Raw genomic sequence first — 21,617 nt, forward strand, 5'->3', positions numbered from 1 at the left:
GCTATGTTAGAAATGGTTTCAATTCAAAAATGATTTTCTTCATGATTTTAAAAATCTCTTGGGGCCCCCTCTCCCAACATGTTTTCATCTTTGTCATCTCTTTCATCATGAAAAACAGTGGATACAGTGACACAGACATGATTTCCAAGGGAGATGCAACAACTGAATTTACATAGGCCTCCAATTTTACTATTTTACTTTTTAAAATTTGATATATCGTTTGTTTTACTGTTATTATCCTGGCTTCTGGCAGGGCCTCCGTTGACTAGTTCTTTAGAGCCACATAGGACATGTCATTTGTGGTATATTCATGATGAGTATATGAATATGATATAACAAGCCAGGCGCGGATCCAGGATCTTAGGGGAGGGGGCCCACTTTTTTTTTTTTTTGCTCCCGAAAATTTGAAAATCGCGCCGGCCGAAAAAGTCGCTCAGTGGGGGTGGGGGGGGGGGGGGGGGGGGGGGGGGGGGGTTACAGAGCACAATTTTTTTTTTTTTTTGCTCCGAAAATTTGAAAAAATGCGCCGGCCAAAAATTCGCTCAGTGGGGGGGGGGGGGGGGGGGGGGGGGGGGGGGGGGTAGTGAGTACTTTTTTTTTTTTTGATCCTCAAAAAAAATTTCAATTTGCACCCCCCCTTGAGCGCCAGGGGGGGGGGGGCCCAACCCCCCAAAAAGGTAAAAATCACGTGATTTTACATGATTTTTTTCTCAAGGGGGGGGGGGCCCGGGCCCCCGGGGCCCCCCCCCCCCCCCCCTGGATCCGCCATGATACAAGCTTCTTCTTTGATGAAATCCTCACTTTAGTTTAGGCAGAAACAAAGGCTAAGAGATATGAATAAGTACAGAATTATGCAGTAAATTTCAGTTCAGTAAATTTGGTGGTAGTATACTGTTAACAGCTGCCAAACGAAATGATTGTTCTTGACACATTCGCATTATACTGCCCTATTTTGGTCTCCTTTCATTCTTGCATAATAATGACCATTTAAACGCGCCAAAGCTTGCGATTGGCGCGCTGTCGGACACATGGTTTTGTTATTGGCCGAACGCACGACGATGACGTCATAGTTTTTGTTCCGTATGCGGAAGCGTTTCCTCGATGTGGCTGACCTACCGATCATAATAAACACAGCTGCAATCAACAGAAGATTCCGAGACAAATCTGACGGTGCTTTCCAAAACAGTCATACAACATGTAAGTTCATTAATTTACTACGGGCATATAGATTGTGATCTTTTAAGATATCACGAGAACGCCACATTTAAAGTTTAAAATTGAACCATACAGTGATTCATTATCCTTAACGCCACGAAACCCTGTACCCAAACTGTGCTGTCGCTCAAGTTCTGTGTGTTCTGTGTGTGTGAAAAGCTAGCATTCTCTGGCTTGATGCACAATCAGCTGTGATCATGTATGTATTTATGTTAGGGAATGCAGCCGTAGCATGTACTTGCTTCCTTTGTCTTTTGTTTGTGACATGAATGGACAAAATGTAGGTACCTTCAAATAGAGAAAGATTTTGTCTTTTGAAAATAAATAGGTGTACTGATTAAATAATTAAGATAGTAATATATAAATTTGGGCAGGGGGTATAATTTGTGCTATAAGTTGCTTGCCCAACATAGCAGCAAAAATCAAACCGACCTCGAACTCGATATAGCTGCTTTCTAACCTATGAATATGATGCTTGTATTCATTTTTTTTTAATTTTTAGAAATTGGACAATATAAGCCCTGTTAAAGATAATTAACAACATAAACAGGTGCACATCGTTAACTAAAATTTTGTATTTTTTTCTATATTCTGAAGAGTGTTTATCACTAGCTGTGCAAGAGTTAATTATTTTATAGCAATGGGGCAAACATGAAAAGGAGAGGAAAATCAATAGGTAAATTAAAAAGAAAATAAAAGTATACATGTTCTTTCCAAAATAAATGTTCTCCATGGTTCATAAGTACATACTTTAGTAATGATGGGTTTAGAAGGATACAGAGTGGGCTTCTTTCAGTTCCAAATGCTCATAATATTCTTCTAGTATACAAACTTGACACCCCTTCCTTCTCATTATGGCAAGTCTTAAGCAGCTGTTACCCTACTCACAGTGTGGAAAAAAGAGTGTTGATACACAATTTTAAAAGAACAAGGAGGCAGTTTATCTCTTGGCTCTACTGATATAATCAATATTGCTGATTGGACTCCCTAGAGAAGGTCAGATAAGGTGCTTTTTGTGCAATCAATAACTAGTTTGTTGTTAAATTCTCTATTGTGTATCTCAGCTCTAGGTTAGTGCACTTGCTAACTTCTCTTGAGATTATCTGGAATGATGAGAAAGGGCTTTTGTTAAGGTTGTAGACAAAAACATGGACCTCATGATCTTTTAAAAGGATCAGTATCTACCGAGTACTATTTATATTGATATTTGTGATGAAAGGTTTTGTATTGTTGTTTTTTGTTGTTTTTGTAATGGCAATCAGTCAAGAACTGACTATAATCACCAACGCCTTTCTTTTTAATATTAATTTCCTCTTTTTTTTCTCTCTTTTTAAGATATATAATGTGGATGACAGGATACAAAATTATAGGCTTCTCTCTCTTTTTCTCTTCTCTTTCCAATCCTATCTTTTTAATTTTGATAACCAAAACAAGGAATTAAAATGCAGAAAAAAGAAAAGAAAAAAAACCCCCAACAAAATGTATATTTTGATATCCTTTAGGTTACCAAGTAGTCCTGTCCGTTCTAAGACACCATCCAGACACAGTCCTGTCGAGCCCTGTTGATGTTATGTATTGAAGATGAAACTCATCACATGTATTGTATATTGTAGTATAATGCTGTTTTGTATTTTTCCCTCATATCAGGGAAAAAACACTTTTCATTGTAAGTTATATGAATATAATAATAGTATATTCAAATCATAGCAATAATCACAAAATTGTGCTTTGTCTTTTTTTTTCTTTTTCTAGTCCATTCAGAGGAAGAATCCATCATGGGGCGAGTTTTCTTGGAGCATATAGGAGGCACAAGACTGTTCTCATGTGCTAATTGTGACACAGTACTAACCAACAGGGCGGAACTGATGTCAACCCGTTTCACAGGGTCAACAGGTCGTGCGTATCTCTTCAAACGAGTCGTCAATTTATCATTCAGTGAGGTCCAAGACAGGATCATGTTAACTGGACGTCACATGGTACGAGATGTTTTCTGTAAAAACTGTGACTCAAAACTTGGTTGGATCTATGAATTTGCCACGGAGGAGTCTCAGAGGTACAAAGAAGGCAAAGTGATTTTAGAACGAGCTCTCATCACGGAAAGTGAAGGCATGGAAGAGCACGTCGTAGTAGGAGACATTTGATGCTGCAGAGCATCGTTTTAAATCATTTTATCTATGTAAAATTTTAGATAGAACAATAATTCTTGTCATATTTATATATATTGTATATAGCAAACTGATATTATCATATTCTGTAGTTAGCACATTTGCAGTTTGCTATTTAAAAATGTACGAGTTGAATTCATTAGAGTAAAATGGGTTTGCAGTGTGCAAGACATTCTTATGATTTGGAATGGAGCATCATAGCGTCGAATACTACAGTCGTTCTTGGGAGGTACATTACCTTTGAGTGATGTACATCAAGAATTGTGATACTATTTGAAATATAAACAGTGATAAGGAAATAGTTATACCAACAATGCCTCATTCACAGAAGACATGGTTAATTGTCTTGTGCAGTATACCATCTCAGGTATTTGGTACATATATCTTATATCACCTTATAGATTCAATCATCATATGCATTACAGAAAGGCCCATGAGTCAGGGGCTTCTACTGATTGCAAAATAAAGCAGTTGTCAGCCATTTTTTACTCAGCTGTTAGGAGGTCAAAGGGCAGTAGAGAACATGATGATTCATGATGTCAAGTATGTTTCCAGCTGAGAATATGTAACCAATTGGATTATGCTTTGTGAGGGGAAGGGGCACAGTACCGTTAAGTCATTAGAGATTTAGTAGTCAGCATGACTTTGGTGGAATGAAATACTCCCTACCCCCTCCTTTCTCTACATTCATCCAGCATCCCTAATTGACAAAAACAACTGAATTTTGGAAGAATGTAATACAGACCTAATCAATGTAGATAATCAGACCTATCTTAAGGAACCAATTCACAACCATCAAATAAACTCTACCATTATGCAATCTGTCTCAGGGCGGTAAGTGATAGATTTTGAGTTCGCAATATACTCTCTCAAATTCAGTCTCAAAATCATAGAGGTGTTGCGGTCTAGTGGATGAGTCATTAGACTGTGGATCACACGGTCCGCGGTTCGAGTCCCGCCACAGCACTATAATGTCCTTTAGCAAGATATTAATCTACATTTGCCACTCTCCACCCAGGTATTTAATGGGTACCGGTAGGAAGGAATTCCTTGAATGCTGTGAGCGCCGAAATCGGCTGCCTATAGCAGAGCCGGAGTATTTAGTTATATAAATATCCAATATTATTATTATTACTTTTAACAAGAACTACTGTATATGTGTGTAGACAAAGCCGGGGTAATACAGGGCCCTCAGGGAGAACAGTATTAATACTGATAAGGCTACCCTGGGTAAAACAAGATATATTATTATCATTATTATTATTATGATATTATAAAGCATATAAAGGTGTGCAGGCATACTTTCATAGTAAACATAGTAATATCTTTCTCTCCTCTCCTCTTTATCCATGTAAATATGATATACAGTATCACAGCCATGGTATATATCATTGATTTACACAGTAAAATGTTAAAGTCATCTGTTGAGAACCAAGAGGGTGTTAAGTTGTTAACCCATTAAATACTGGATTCTCAATTTCCCATAAAGTTCATACAGTGACCACCCAGTTCCTCGTGAGGCAGAGGGTTAACTTTGTGTAAAAGGATAAGAGTGAACACCCTTCTACATGGAGCTCTAATTAGCAAACAAATGGGAAATATGCTCAGTAGTTGAGATCAGAGCCATCTATACACAGAGTTTGGCCACTGGGTTTCACTGGGTCACAACATGGTGTATATTCTTTTGTTTTGTGCTTGCCCAACAAAGCAGTAGTTGTCATATTGTGTCCAACTTTAACCGGCTCGGCCAAACTCTGTGTATAGATGGCACTAGTTGAGATGATATTTTACTGCCCCCCCCCCATTATTATTTGAACTGTGTGCTCCAAAATGATAAAGATTGGCTGTGAATGTGATGTAGGTTGGAGTCTGTGAATGAAAAAGAAACCATTGTGTAGTGCATTTATGTTTTAGAAACAAAGCACAAGCATCTAGTCATTTTTTCTTTGTTTAGATGCTCTGAGATTACTGTAAGACAAGACCAATAATATTATCAGTATAGGATTCTTCTTTAAAAAAATATATATAAGAGGTGTGAAAAAGTGAATTCAACAATGTTTATATTGATGATGCTGTTGAGATAGCATGTTAATGCCAACCTTTATGCAATTGTTTTTCATTGACTATTTACATAATGAATCATCCATAAACAGTATATAATTGCACAGGATTGCCCCTCATCTTAGCAAGTTCTGTGTATTGGTGTCCATTGGATTGTCCTTTTTTTACTTTTAAAAAAATTGCAATTTTGTAGAAATCTCTTAGAACTCAGCTGAAAATAGTATTGCATGCAGACAAATGCTAACTAGAGCAGAGTCTCTTCTTGCACAAAAGGAAATGGAGCATTGTCTTTCATGAGCTGAAAATCCTCCCCAAATACTCTGAAATATGTCAAATGTCTTTAGCACAAATTGAGTTTATATTCCTATGTTTTACGTTTGTATGTGTAAATTATTTCATGGAGTTACAATGCCTCTTGAGCTCTAATGATGACTGAAAAACATAATTTTCATGGTATGAAACCAAAAATGCACGAAGTAATAATCATATAGGCCTACCAGTAGATGAGATCTAAACTTACTTGATAGAATAAATTTTGAAGAAATCCAACTAGTCATCCAGATGGTGTATAGAGCACTAGAACATGGAACACATGTAAGCTTTCATAAGTTTGTTTATAATAACTTCCTGGTCCATTTACTTCATGATAAATAATGCAGTCAATACATGTCAGCCAGTTTCTCTTGCAATGGAGATTGATTACAAGATCTCATTAGTACTGTAGCTTTGTACACCTTTCCATTGTTTTATTGGTGCCTAAAACTTCTTACAGTAGTGGTAGGCTCTCCAGCATTGAATGTCATTATACTTGGAAAGTAACAGTTATGACAAGCAGATTAAAAGGGATTTTAGTTGTCTTTTTTGTCCGCTTACTACATGTATTTATTTGTAGTATTAATATAGAATCTTTACGAATACATCCGTATGTGTTTGCTTTAATACATGTACCGGTTCTGGTATTAACAATTTTTTGCACTTTTTACTTTTTACAACTATTTTAAATGATAAGATACATGTATAACAATTTTATAAATGTAATACTTCCTGGGAGAAATTTCAATTGTTTAATCATATTTGGGTGTAAGCCACAAATATATGTAATTATTAATATTCCAATTTGAATTCCTTCTAAATGTATGTATTTTTAATGTTTATTTATTAGAGTCTCTTTCACAAAATAAGATTTATGATAACTTTAAAGCCAGTGTGCAGATGACATTTCATTTTAGAATATACATCAAATAAATTTACAAACATGTACATGTAAACCCTGGATGAGTGAAAAATAGAAAATACTTTCTAGTTATTTATTAAGGTCGAGCTAAGTTCGATTTTCTGCTATGTAACGTTTGTCCTTTTTCCAAAACAATAATGATTAATGATTCTTATTGTTGATGTTTCACTTTAATTGCAATCATGTGGCTGACAGTCGTAAATGCTTGTTTTGAATGTACAAAGAATGGTCATTTAATTTAACAGGAAATAGATTAAGCATAATAATAAGACTACAGTCAATATGTAGGTATATGTTTAGACACAGAATACACCTTTTTTTACACAGTTTTAATGATTTTTATACTGGGCTTTTGACAAGCCGTCTTTTGTGTACAAGAACTTGGTAAAACATTGGTCACCAATTCACTTTTGTGCTAGTTGATGTGTAGGTCTGTAACTGTATGTTGTGTTTACTCTCCTATTATTTAATTCCAGACATTTGACATCTCGACTAAATATTTATCAACATATCTACGAAATGGCTAGACATTTGATTACATATTCTATCAATAGGCTGTGTGTGTGTGTGTGTGTGTGTGTGTGTGTGACATATGTTCCAAATAATGCCCAGAATAAAAATGCTGCTGACTTTAAAGATTTGAAATGGTTATTTTGTACCTCATCATGAAATTGTAATTTGTATACATTGATACATTGCAATAGGCCAATGCTAAGTAAGCATAAGATTGTAATAGCAACATTTTTAGGACAGTAAGCTTGTAGATTTTTTAAATCATGCAAGTATTTTCCCTACATTTGGCCTTGTCAAATTAATGCTACTGATGTATTAAAACCGATCTCAGGTTTAGTTTATAGTTAAACACGCCAGTCCAACATGCTATAGCATCTCCATTTGTGCTTGTAAATCCCTCCTTTTTAAGTTTTTAATTGCATTATGTATCCATTCTTATGTGAAAATAAAATTGAATCAATATTCATGACTGACAAAATTAACTCGTTTTGTTGTAGTTTTGTTTGTGTGGTAATTTAAAGATACCTTTTGTTCAGAAGTAACTTAGTTGTAAATTTCAATTGTTGACTTGTGTTTTTATCTGATTAAAAACTCACAATCTGCAAGAACTGGTGTTACTTTTTTCTTCTCTATCTCACTCTTTCATAAATCTTACACACATATTCCCTTCTTTTCCTTTACATTTTACACTCCTCTTGAGCTTGTGTTCTTCCTTTCTCTCTATCAATCCTACACTCTCTTCTGAAAGACCCATTCAAACATTACCTCTTTTGTTATGTCTTGGTACCCTCATATTTGTTGCTGAACATTTTTTAATTTTCAATGTTACCTTTTTTGCTCTGCCTCCTATTCTTTCTATTAAACCTGTCTCTGTCTCTTTTGAAATCTGAATTTAATTCTTATCTCTCTCTCTCTCTCTCTCTCTCTCTCTCTCTCTCTCTCTCTCTCTCTCTCTCTCTCTGTGCATCTCTTACTTAAAAAGGACATGATATTATTTGTAAATCTGATGCTTGTATCCACAACTTTTAAAGTCCATCAGCTATGAAAATCATTTTAAAAACTGCCTATTTGTACTTGCTTTTCACACTTCATATTAGAAATTCCATGAAATGTATAGTGTACAACATGAAATTTGACAATTTTATCCATTTATTTCAAACCAAAATTAAAAATTTCTTAACCAGAATGTTGAATATTTGTTCTTTGGTTCTGGTACCAGTCAGTGATCATATCAAGACATTTTCATTTTGACATGAAATCAATGGATATAAGATTTTCATCCGATACATGTAGTACACATTTCGTTAAATCACGCATATAGTGCATCAGTATTAATGCATCAAAAGAGATTTTGAAGAAATAAAAAGGAGATAAAAGAACTGCACCACTAAAGTATTTTGTGTTTCCAGTCTGGACGCCTTGTTTTTATTGTATGATGTACATTTCACTACCTGAAGAAAGAGGTAGTGATGTCAAGCGAGGGCCGTAACAAAGACAACAGACATACCTCTTACAAATTATACAAAACAATAACAAAACATTGCTTTGCTTTATCAAATGAATAAATACAACTCATACAGCAACATAAGCAAAAGATATACAATGTATTCAATTCATGGTCATATTTTTATAAATTTAGTAAGATCAATTTTGAGTTGATTTGTTCTTATTTTATTGAAAATTCATCAATATTAAGTCCACAGGTAGTTGATAAACTCTGAAAGCTGACGGTATACTATGGGTATACATTACACAATGTAGAAAAAGACGGTATTTTTATCGCTGGAGAGAAAGGCATTTAAGTAGATACAGTGCCTAAATATTTGTGCAGATATAAACAGATTATAGCTGGTCTGCATATCAAGCTTGTGCTAATAAACCATTAGATCAAACGTAGCACGTAAACCCAATCTGATCATGAATTTACAGAAAGTCTCTTTACCTGGAAAAGGACACTGCAAGTTGCAACAGATTAGCATTAACTTTGAGGCATTCTGTGAGTGCTGCCAAACCATACAGATAGGATAAAAACCCAAATTATCATCAATAATGTTAACAATTCATACAGAATAGGTAAGCTTGCGTACACATCAACTACAGTTGTACTTGTCCAATGTTTATAATTCAACATAATTGTGCAGCACAATATGAAAGGTGGTCTCTTTATAATCTCCACTTTAGTTGAAGTGATAAGGCCATTTAAACATACTACTTTCTCTTCAAAATCACATACACATAATTCACTAAGAAAATAGCAAAGAATGGATACACGTAACTGCAAATAATTTACAGTGCACTGTATGTGCTTAAATGCTGACATGTTTGACGGCCCCATTAGTTGGTATTATAGCCTCTAAAGGTAGTTCCAAAATTGAAATAGCACCACTATCGTACCTGTGACTCAATTACTTAGCACGATTGCTACATTGTGACATGTAAGAAGAACTTGGAAGTGGAAAGACTCATAGCACCTTATTTGAAGTTTTACATGAAAGGAAAAGACAATTTCTTAAGAAAAATTAATATTAATGATTTGTTTTCCACTTAACCTGACAAAAATGAAAGTTAGATTGATAGATGAAAAGAGCAATTACATTGTTGTATTTCTGAATACAACAACTGCATTTAAATTCTCTAATAATCATGTTAAGAATTTAAACAATTATTTGTCAACTCTGACTCGTCAGTGATATGAATTCATTCATAAATATAATGATAACATTTACTAGTTTTTCTCCTCTGACACAACACCTACAATCACTTGCAAAGGTGAAAGATGTTTATCAATTTAACATACATCATCATTCCTCATACTTTATCATTGATTCATTTAAAATTTTAGCTTGTACAAAACATGAAAAATAGCTGCTTGCCACATATCTGTTTAAAGTACAATTGGCTAGTGCTTCTGTTATCAAAACATTGCAATGTACACTATGAACATTAATTTCTTACATCAGGAATGATAATTAGTTTTATTAAGATAACAAAAATATCCACACTACATATTACAGTAAATCTTAATCAACGGTACTTTCTCTTTATCAATAAATTCTGAGATTCATATTATTACTCTATTTGGCAAGAAAAGTAGAGAGAATAAAGGTGCTTTCACAGAACTCTTTCTAGCTTGATACAACACCTCCCTTCGACTTCACAAAAGCAATCTAAATGAAATATACAATGACCATGGTGGATATAATAGAAATATACACATACAGCATAACTACATTTGGATGAATATACATGCCAAATCCTTGGGTAAATTACAGAGTATCATACAAAGCTCAGGGAACACATAGATAAGCCTGAATACACATACCTTATATATTAAATATTTCTACGACGATATACACAACACACATGCCTTAAAGCTAAAAACATTTTAGCAAGACAAATACAACTACTGCAAAGTGGTTCACTCAACATGATTTATTTATCCTGCTTCTTTTGCTAAATACAATTTCTGCAACTTATATCCATGAGATACATGCTTGATACTAGCGTTTCTCCAAAGAAAATATTTTGTGCATCCTGGCTTTAGCGTCAAAGCATGTAATTTGAGTCTGTTTTGTGCCTAATAGTAAACAAAGAAAATATTTTTCAAAGATCTCCACTTTTGCAGCAGGCAACAGACATTCCAGAGTTTTGCATTTAGAAAATAGCACAATGAAAGAAGACATTGACATATATTGAAAACATGTACAATGTGCATTATCTTCTTCAACATTAAAAAAAAAAAAACACCCTAAAAACATGCAGACACTAATCTTGTTGTTCAATTCACCACACAAGGTAAGGGGACAAACTTAACAGTTATATTACGTGATTACTCACATCAGAAATGTTTATAAAAGTTGAAAGGCACTTTGCATGGAGCAATACTGTCACAATTTGTTTGAATAGGGCTTTGGCTTTTTGGCTTTCAATCCTTCTCATAAGAAGGTTGCCTGTGAAATATTTTCAGACTTAACGAAAAGATAGGCTAACAGTTTACACAGACTAGCAGATAATAGGATTCATGACTGAGAAATGATAGTAAGGGTTTATATGTATGAAAGCAGCCTTTCTATAATCCAAGTGAATGTAAGTAATAAGAAGAAAAAAATGATTTAAAAGGCTGAAACAACATATTCTATATCCTAGAAAATTAGTCATAGTGAAGAAAGATTATATGTTTGCATTTAAAATGCAAAACAAATGTTCTATCAAAGTAAGAATACTTTATATGAAGTAGAATGAAATTTAGATGATCCTATAAGATTTACTATATGCAAGCAAATGATGTAATCTTTGCTTGAACAATCCGGACCTTAAGACTTCCTCCCACACAATCAAACTATCAAGTCAGTCACATGACTGTCACATGACTGTTTCATGACGTGATCGGGCGGCGTCGAGGCCAAAAACATTCAAACGATAGAACAGACTAGAATCTGTTCTTTCTCAGAAATATGAATGAAGCTAATTAAACTGACAGGATGGAATTATAGATCCAATGAAAATCACTTACAAGCTTGAATTCTACAAGGATATGAAAGATGCAATGGTCAACCAATGACAGTGATATTGATACAGCCACTCCCCAAGGAGATATAAAATGATTTCATATCTTCTGTGATCACCTGTGTCACCTTTGAAATACCAAGAAATATTGAACAAAGTATCAGTGGAATATACCTCATTATAATATCATAAGTGACATCATAATATCAAAAGTAGACCAATCGATACTCAATGCAGAAAAACAGCTCTTGTTCATTAAATGCATTCTAATTTCCTTAAAACAGAACGGTGAACCACAAGAACATAAAGAAAGTGAAGATAGTTGTCAGAGCTAAGAGAAGCTGAAACAAGTTTTATATATCACTATACAACGACTGATCAACCCCTAAAAGATGTTTATTTTTCTCCAAAATATTTTTTCATTCAACTAACATAAGAGCAATCCAAACACACAAATTCACCATCCAAAACAAGTTGATGAGAAGAATAGAAATTAAATTGTTCAATGTCAAGGCACTGACTGCGTAATACAAAAATGAATACAAAATGGCTCGTGCTCTTAGAAGCACTTGATTTATATGAAAATAATCCCTACTTCCTTTGGCAATCAATCTCTGTGCTCTACTTGAATTTGTCAAATGGTCACCTGGTGAAAGAACAAGTTGTAAAAAAATGAAAGAATTTGAAATAACATGGTTAAGTATTCAGTGTAAAGCATTGACATATTATCAAATGGCGGGTGACAATAAGCACATATGTCAATATTTAGTGCTCTTCAGGTGCGGTGACATAGTCCTCAGAAGTTGGAGAAGTGAGATTGGCTGAGATAGCATCCTTGTAGCTGCTCCCTGATGAATCTGACCTGTTAAGTGTTGGCTCTGGGGACAGCATCTTCTGCTCCTCTGCAAGAGCTTCCTCGATGGACAGTCCTTCATAGAGGGAGAGGACGTCCAGAGTCGTCGGATGAGCAGATTCTCTCTTCTTGGATGTGAGGGATATCTCCAAGCTTACCGAATGACATGAGTCTGACAGCCTGGTAGTTGTGACCTTCACGTTGGTGACAGGCTTGCTGGAGGGTGTCTCTGAAACAGTTGGTGTACTTTCCAACTTTCCAATCTCTGGAAAGAGCAGGTCGGAAGAGGATGAGAACTGCTTGGCATCAGATGCAGAATTGTCACTTGAGATATCTAGAGCATCGAGACGGGTATTAAGAGATTCTGAAGATTTCACACCCACTGCCGACATTTCACTAGATGATGTGTCAAAGACTTCAGGAAATGGAAGATCTAGATCAAGATCCAGAATTAGCGGGGCTGTATTTGTCTCAACTTCTCCCATAGATTGAATGTCTGTAAGATCTTGAATAGTGTCGTCGTCGTCATCTTCAACCACGCTATTTCCTTTGATCTCCTCTTGAGGATCACTAACTGTTCGTGGGATGGGTTTGTGGGCAGCCTTTTCAAGCTCTTCAAATCTCTCTCGGATGGATTTGAACATGGCAGGAGTCACCTCTTCCTCTTCAGCAGTGCCCTCATGGGGGGTCAAGCGACTTATAGATTCCAAGAGACCATCCTTAATGGCATTGATGTTGGCCATGCGAGCTTCAATGCACGGAGAGCTGCGTCCACTACTATGTAAGCTGGAAGCATAACTACCTTGATAACTGTTGCTGTTGAAGGTAAATGAAAGATCACCAGCATCTGAAGCACTGCTGCTGAATGAATGACCATCAGTAGAATCTTTACCTTCAGAGTTATGTCTAGACCGCTGTTTGGGTTTGGCTACCCATTCTTCAAGTTCTTTTCGCCTTTCCGACAACTTCTTGAATCCCATACTTGTTCGGTGCTGAGGAGATTTATTGGGTTGTTTATTATCCACTTGGAAGCTCTTGAGTCTTTCCTTGATGCCATCTTGGACAGGTGTCACAACCTTGGGCTCTGGTTTAGTCGACTTGGTCACCTCATATTTCCTAACAAAGTCCCTGACAGATTTCCTGCTCTGTGCTGTTCGACTTATGGGACGTCTGGAGCCACTGGATTTATCATCTTCTGAATCTGTTGTAGATCTGCTGACAGAATCTCCTGTCCCAGTACCAGAAGGGCTGTCTATCTCAAAGCGCTTGATGACAGTTCCACCCCGGCTGTGAGTGACTGCCCAAGCAATCTGCTTCCCATCAGTTTCAGAGGATGAAGACTCACTGTTCTTCCTTGTGACAACAATAGTAGCAGGCTGCTCTTGTTGATGTTTGATCATTTTACTGTATTTCCTGGCCAGCCTCTGCACCTTCTTCTTCGCAGCACTGAGCTCCTCCTCTTCTGGTGAATCAAATGAAGTATCGTCATCTTTGGTTGAACTTGTTGTATCGCTTCTGTCTCTGTTTGAAGATTCTGTATCCTCTTTGTCCAGGTTCAGTATGTCCTCATCATTTAGAACTATTGATACTTTCTCCTTTCGTGTTGCAGCATCAGAGTCTTTGGCTTTTTCTTTCATATTACGAGGTGTAGAATTCCCGCTCTCACTTTCAATCTTTGCAGCATACTTGGCCCCTAGCTGTTGGAAAGCCATGTTGATAGAGTCTGTGAGATTTTCATGAGATGACAAAGAAGAAAAGTCTCCATCCCCTGTCCCAAATGTAGATGCAGAGGAGCCGAGACCACTCTGCTTTTCATCATGGCTCTTAATTGAATCCCCGAGGTCAGACTTGTGATCAGTAATATTTGGATCTGATTGGCATTTAGCCAGCTCTGCCCAGGCATGGAGGGAACTGTCATCACTGCGAGTCCTTGATAGTCTCAGTTTTTGGAAGTGTGGATGGGTACAGACGTCGGCACTCTGGGGTCTTGTTGGAATGTGAGAGAACGAGCGATTCCTGGCAAATGCCTTGCCTGTCATAGGGACCCAGACATCATCATGGTCTTTGCTGAATCGGTCATTGAGTGGACGGTACTCCTTGAGATCAACTCTTCTTAATTTGAAGAGCTCTGGGCCATGAATAGTGCTCAGGCTTCTCCTGGGTGGTCTAGGAGATAGCTCTATGTCAAGGAGTGGGTCTGAAAGCTGCTCTAATGCTTCCAACTCATCAGGACTCTCTCCTTCGCTTCCCTTTGCTCCTTCTACTTCCTCCTCTTCTGTATCATCCAGACCATCTTGTCTCTTGGCCCCATTCTCTCGTTGTTTCCTGACCGCTCCACCCTTCTTCTTGCCTGTCCTACCATCTCCAGCCTTGGCCTCATCAGCGCTGCTCTTATCCTCGGAGTCTAGCTTGAGATGCTCGGAGAGATTCATGCTACCGATGCCAGAGTCTCGATTGGATTCCTTCTTGTCTCCCAGACTATTGGATAGAACCAGTTTCTTGGATGAGGATCGAGAAGAGTCTTGTCTGGTATCTGTATGGTGAATATAATAAAATGGGATTCCAGTCTCGATGCTTTATACAAACAAACTTGATTTCAGATATGAAGAGTAATCAATATTCCTGGCTTCGTTTTAAATCCTGTCAATTTTTCAAAGACTTTGATACAAATACTGACTACTAACATCATTCGGGAACATTGCCCCCAAAATCTGAACTGAACTGCTTTTGTACTACAACTATATCCAACATCATGAGCTTCATGACAACGACTGCATATAATGTATTTCATGATTACTCAGATGCATAGAAAAAATTGTATTTGGATGTCATTCCATGTTCCGACTTAACATGAAAGATGAATCACCGTTTGGCAAAGCTGACAAGGGCATGTGAATATTGGATACCAAGGTTGTCTGCTACAATAATTCAATCAACCATGTTCAAAAAGGCAATTATACTTCATACAATATGTAATGTTCTTAGAAAGCTTAATAAAGACGTTTTTTTTAAATAAATCAAACCATACATTAAAACTACATAGAAACACATCCTCAACCAAACAACAAAAGAAATCTCTCAGCTCTCTTGCTATTGGTAAAGTACAATACAGATCATCTGGCATTGCAAAAAATGTCTTTCGTAAGCTTTAACAATCATGAATTATAATTAATTATCATGAGCATCGGCTCTTGTAACAATAATATTATAAAATTCCTTCACAGCAATCTCTGGATAAGACTTCTATTTAACAAAGTTTATAATTAGATTGGAATAGAGCTTGTAGTTGTACTAACCTTGTTGAGAACCAGATTCATCTCTCATCTCCTCAGGTCTTGCTAGAGGGGCCAAAGTGCTCTCTCCTTTCTCGTTCTGTAAACAAATATGGGTGGAAATATCAATAATTTTGATGTTCACACACCACCCCTACAAATCCCTTTAACACAGAATAATGGCATACACTGGGTTCTAACATTGGAAATATGATATACTCCTGTAAATACCAGATATGGAAATTCCCGATATCATAAGGAATGCAATTTTGTTTATAAGTGAGTATATGATCGTATGGATATACTCCTTAAGATGTGGAAATCATGCTCCATGTACACGTTTGTGCCTCATTCTATCATTTATTTCTTCATGATTCTGTGAGTGAGTCCTGGAATGAGTATGCGTGTGTGTGTGTGGGCGGTGGATATGATGGTCTAAATCAGCTGGATCAGTCAGTATTAGAAGCTCCTCATACTTACTGGTGTGCAGGGTTCGCTCTTCCCAGTCTTGTTGGAATCCACCTCATCTAGGGAATCTTCTGTACCGTCATCCTGAGGGATATCAGCAAACCTCTTACTTCCCTGAATGATGAGAAAATAGATGTAACATTAAAATTTCATTGATTGTATCTCCAAGTAATTTTTTTTTAAATACATCAATATAATACAGCTAGGACTGGGAGCACATTTGTACTAAAATAGTTTACACGTGTACATATTCACGAAGTCCAGAGCGAAATTTAGAGATCTGTAGGTACCAGACTCTTGTTAGGAATAATTGGAAAAGGAACTCACAGAGAGCATGCATTGGTACAATAGAGCAGGAGAAACAAAAGGTGAATACAACTGATGATGTCATCTATATATCAACCATTGAGTCACTTCACTATCAGTACCATCTAACACATCTCTAAAAATACAGCTTTCATCGGATAGCATGACCTTCCTTGAAGAGAACATGAGACAATATGGCAGAATCCCCAACAGACAAGACACCTTGATAACAATCATCCTTCTCATCCTCATCGTCATTCAACAAAAGTTTTCTTCTCTGTTATGAAACTTTTTACGTCCTCTAGTGAGGGAAATTAATAATCTAGTCCGTTTCAATTTTCATTCTGCAAAGATACTTTGTGTTAAAACATACACTCAATATCGGTAGGGGAGAATAAATATGTTTAATTTGCTTAGATCATTTTCTCTTTGTCTTTCTGAAGATATCGTAAGAATAGATCCGCTGCTTTCAAGCCCATAAATAGATACTCTCTACGGAGTTAAATCAAGACAACAAATGCTCTATATCTTCTGCAATGTGACACCATCACAAGAATAACTATTTAGGAGACTAATGGAAGAGAATCTTTGAACGATTGAAGCACAGACTATAAATGTCAAAGTCTGTGAGACATGCATGTATTTTTAGAGCAAGAAGCATCCAGCAGAGACAGACACGGGTACTATACAAAGAGCCATCGTCATCATCGTCATATTTGGGATGGACAGCAGGTGCTTAGAAGGTACTGTATATATATATAGTTGACATTTAGTTCTCATAGATCCTCTTGCTACACTTAGAAAAATCATCATATTGATCTTTGCCATGATACACTTAGAATAGTTCTGTATCTGCGGCTGAATTTCCAGACTTATATTTTGAATGAGTGTCAGTATTCCATTTGAGCTTAGAGTTCTGTGAATGTTGATAATCTTGTTCAAGACACCCCTTCCCTTACCCTTCTCCTCTTCCCACCCTGCAGGGGAGCTATTAGTCTGAGACATTATCTGCCGAGGGCAATGTTACCCCCCTTCCTGTCTCCATGCCCTCCTGTAAATACAGTCTGATGACAGGCAAAGAAGCAAGTCAACCATGCAAAAAGCCTCATGAAAATTAGACCTCATTCCCAGAGAGGTCAATTGAGGTCTTTTCAATGTCTCCGTTTGAGGGATCTTGGCGAGGAAGAACATGAAAGAATCTTAGAACCTCCAGACGGGAAATTGGCCCAATTGTGTGCTTCCGATTCACGTCCATTCCCTGAATGTTCTAGGTTCATGAAGGGGCATGGAAAGCTGATCTCTTGGTTGTAAGCCTCTCAAGCTTGTGTTACAAAACAATCAACCATTGAAACTCAACTTGGATGCTCTGCATGGTTGAAGAGATAAAAGATTGCTTGATACCATTCTCAAAACAACCACCTCTTTTTCTGCATGGGGCTACACATGGCCACCGAGAGCCATTCCTTCTGAAGTGGACCAGAGCCGAGATATACTCCTCTCTCTTACACCATCTCCTAATGCACTCAACCTCCATTGAACTAGGTTGTTCATACTTCAAAATATCTTTCAAAGATGTTACTTCTGAACATCTGCTTTTATATAAACCCCTATGAAAATAATTTCTAATGGGAAGCACAATATATTCTTATCATTATCATCACAATGTAACTGAATTACTGGAAGAGATGAACTCATAAATAATATGATAGCTTACCAGTTTGGATAAATCTGGCCTTTTCATTCCTGAAAAGAAAAAGAAAGACAAAGAAAAAAAGAGGTTTTCATGATTAATTACATATATCTATTTAAATATGTCCATTAATTTTAGTTTATACAATTAGTATTTCAATTCAAGGCATGCTAGGCTAATCTCTTCCAATATTAAAAAGGAATAATAGGGTTCATGCAATGTTAACGGATACAATCATGCATACTTTACAGAATGGAATGATACCAACCAGAATGCTTATGTGAGAACATTCTGATTTCAAAATAAATTTAAATGAAACCAAGAGGCTGAGAGTTTTTAACTTTTTGCAACAAGCCTTTGTTTCATCACCGAGTTACTGTTGATCCTTGGTCAGTTTTAAATACTGGTACTCTTTAATAAGTACAAGCTGACAATAAATTTACTTTAAAATACTATCCATGAATCAAATGATTCATGTCAGTGAAATTTAGTTTGGATTGTTCAGTTTCAGCACAACAAACCTTTTCAATTCACATCCCTTATCTCTATCTTTAAAATATTTCTCATTCTTCAGAGAGAGGCAACCTATGATTGCCAATATATTGACTCTGCTGCCATCTACTGCTCTAAACTGTCTATTTCCCTTGTAAGGAAAGCAAGGACTCCCAGTGAAGGGGGAGATGGAATACTTCTATTTGATGGGTTTGCATGTGACAAGTTAGCCGACAGTACATTTCATTAAGAAGGGTATGGCCTGTAATCCTTTCTGGTTCTAAACTAATACAAGCATCAGTTTCTTCACTGCAAAAAGTGAAGTTTGATCCTATTGTAAGATGAGCTTTAATACTTGGCACTAAAGAAAATTAAAATGTCAGATGATTTAACACATTATCAAAATGTTATTGCCATATTCTATATAAAGAACAAATATTGCTGTTCCAAATATTTCAAAGTATTTTCATCTCAAGATAACTGGCCAAATGTAATCAAAATGTCATCATGAAAGATCAAGGTCTGAAACGATGTGAAGTAGGAGTATGAACAGCTGTAGACAGACTCTCTGGGTCCACACAGCTGTACAGGACTGGACAATGTGTCACACAAATTGAATTTTTTTAATGGGTTGACCTAGTTTCATTAAGATACCGGTACATCTTCATGGTCTGTATAGAATAGACCAAAGGCATATACCGGTCATCCATTATTTTTAGACATGATTACTCTACAAGCAGGATACTTTTCATTTTCTTTGGAAAGTAAATGTTGGAATGTAATAGTACATGTAACTCTATAGCATGCTTTACCTATGAGTGACAATGGATATCTTAGATCTTACTCAAACTATTAATTTTTGCTACATACAATGGTGATCTGAAATTCACATGGTGTTTGAAAATGTTGATTTACAGGAATTTGGGGGTGCTTGTAGGGAGGTTAGGGGCAATTGATTATGTGAAAATTCATTCTGAAGTTGGATTGGAACAAAAAAAATCTTGTTTATGGCCATGACCACACTTCCCATTTGGAGGAAAATACTAGAAAGCAAAATATGACTTCTGCACTGCAATGTCAAATATCTTTCATCTGATAATCACCCTCATTACATGGATTAAACTCTTTAAGCCTTCCTTCATCCTTTGCTCATGATAAATCAGTGGGATATGGCCTACCAAAAAATGACTTGCTATTTTCATAAACTCCTCTGAAAATGAGAACTTTAAACCGAAGCTCTCTTGATCTTAGCCAAATAGTGACTCCAAAATACTATCCATTCATTCCAATACTAGTACCGATACTCTAAATTCCAATATCATTGTCTACCCTGTTTGTCACCTTCTCAAGATTTAATTCTATCTTCTTGGAAAATGTCTGCATGTAAAAGTGACTAATTTAAGCAATTTTCTGATTCTGTAAGAGCCTGTAATTTAGGTGTCAATTACACCTAATAGAGCATGAGGGTCTGCTGTGTAGCATCACTTAAACTCAAATTTAGTGAGTGACCCTAAATCAATTATTACATTGGCATGACAGCGCTGAGTCACCTAGATGCTCTTTGCAGATTCATCATGGATAGAAAGAAAGAACAAAATCAATGGACCTTGTGCACTTTCTTGATGCATGCTACAGGATTAGATAGAGCATGGTGCATAGCGGCCGGTTCATCTATTATTGGGGGTGGCAAATAAAAGTGACTCTGCAATTTTTATGCATATTTCATTGTCCCAGATAAGTGGCTATGTATATGACAGAGGCTTATAAAGGAGAGATACATAGAAGGTAGGGTAGGTATCCTTAGACATGCATTCCTGAAACCTGCATACACCACTACTTCTGTACACTTTTAAAAATACATGCAACATGCAACAACCCATTATCATCTATATTGTAATGTTAGAGAAATAAAGAGTAAAGTTAAGAGCAAGCATTTTGCAGTTTAGTTGTCCGGTGTTAAATAAAATAAGAACCAAGAATACCATCTGAAAGCAAGAAAGAAATGTTATACAAAATAGAAGACTTTATTGAATGCGGCAAGCTATATAACTGCAATGCTTAATTAAAACGTGCACACAAATACCAACACCAAATAAAAACTGAAGAAAATGAAAGCAAGAATGTTTCTTAGCACACATTGTTAATGGATACGGGCCACAAATCGTATTCAATCACAAATTTCTTATCCTGCAGTCGATAGTCATATCAAACTGACAATTTTCTTCTTCTTTTTTAAGTCTCATTTGGATAAAGTAAAGTATATTTTTGTTATTTGTGTAAAGTAACAATAAAATTGTGTGAGGTATATCTGCAATTTCATGTATGAAGAAGTCCATTTCTTTTTTAACTAGCATGTAAATGAACAGAAATGTGCCTTGTAACGTTGTAATAGTGATGCGCTGATTGTCACAATTTGAAGGGCAAAAGTCCCTGTACTGGCAGACTAGGCACCTTCTAACCATAACTGTGCACAAGCGTGGCTCACCCATTGTCTATGTGTGCTTAGAAAACATCTAACTCTTATCATAGAGTGCAACTACCGGTATCTAGTTTGAGAACACTGCAACTGTACAACATGAAATCAATCTAAAGATGGGAAAATCCTTCAAGAAAATATGAGAACATACCACTTGTGAGCCATTTATTGGCTAAAGATTTTTTAGTAAGGTTACAATGTTTAAAAATCACTCATTTTGAGGAATATAAAATGTAGCAATGGTACTATCTTCATTTCTATTTGGTATGTTCTCATCTTTTTAATCAAGAAGGCGATGAAATGCAGAGTACTCACCGGTTATTATGTTCTCTACAGCGGCTGTGAAATGATAGACAGATAGTGAGA

General features: G+C 36.4%; 2 protein-coding genes across 6 annotated transcripts in view; one reads left to right on the top strand and one right to left on the bottom strand.

Moving 5' to 3' along the window:
- Positions 1-1,061: 1,061 nt before the first annotated feature.
- LOC752610 (protein yippee-like 5) lies at positions 1,062-4,113 on the top strand. Its single transcript, XM_003726199.3, has 2 exons — positions 1,062-1,197; positions 2,968-4,113. Exons 1-2 carry the CDS (start codon positions 1,083-1,085, stop codon positions 3,354-3,356), a joined length of 504 nt encoding a protein of 167 aa, XP_003726247.2. The 5' UTR covers positions 1,062-1,082; the 3' UTR covers positions 3,357-4,113.
- Positions 4,114-8,583: 4,470 nt separating this feature from the next.
- LOC100891485 overlaps positions 8,584-21,617 on the bottom strand; it is an 85,267-nt gene continuing 72,233 nt past the window's right edge. For 3 of the 5 annotated variants that reach the window (XM_030999606.1, XM_030999605.1, XM_030999603.1), the window contains exons 12-16: positions 21,567-21,590; positions 18,308-18,336; positions 16,300-16,401; positions 15,844-15,919; positions 8,584-15,080 (exon numbers count right to left, since the gene is read on the bottom strand). In XM_030999606.1, the coding sequence (XP_030855466.1) occupies positions 12,460-15,080; positions 15,844-15,919; positions 16,300-16,401; positions 18,308-18,336; positions 21,567-21,590 (2,852 nt within the window). In that variant the 3' untranslated portion in view covers positions 8,584-12,459. The remainder of the gene's footprint in view (positions 15,081-15,843; positions 15,920-16,299; positions 16,402-18,307; positions 18,337-21,566; positions 21,591-21,617) is intronic. The other 2 variants (XR_004066694.1, XM_030999604.1) reach the window with 2 other exon arrangements.

Source organism: Strongylocentrotus purpuratus, unplaced genomic scaffold (assembly GCF_000002235.5).
Source record: "Strongylocentrotus purpuratus isolate Spur 01 unplaced genomic scaffold, Spur_5.0 spur5_scaffold_5, whole genome shotgun sequence".
Lineage (NCBI taxonomy): Eukaryota > Metazoa > Echinodermata > Echinoidea > Camarodonta > Strongylocentrotidae > Strongylocentrotus > Strongylocentrotus purpuratus.

Excerpts from the sequence above, each read along its gene's own strand:
- LOC752610 (XM_003726199.3), top strand. The coding sequence starts at position 1,083 with ATGCGGAAGCGTTTCCTCGATGTGGCTGACCTACCGATCATAATAAAC. Across the intron at positions 1,198-2,967 it reads CCAAAACAGTCATACAACAT|TCCATTCAGAGGAAGAATCC; the intron begins GTAAGTTCATTA and ends TTCTTTTTCTAG.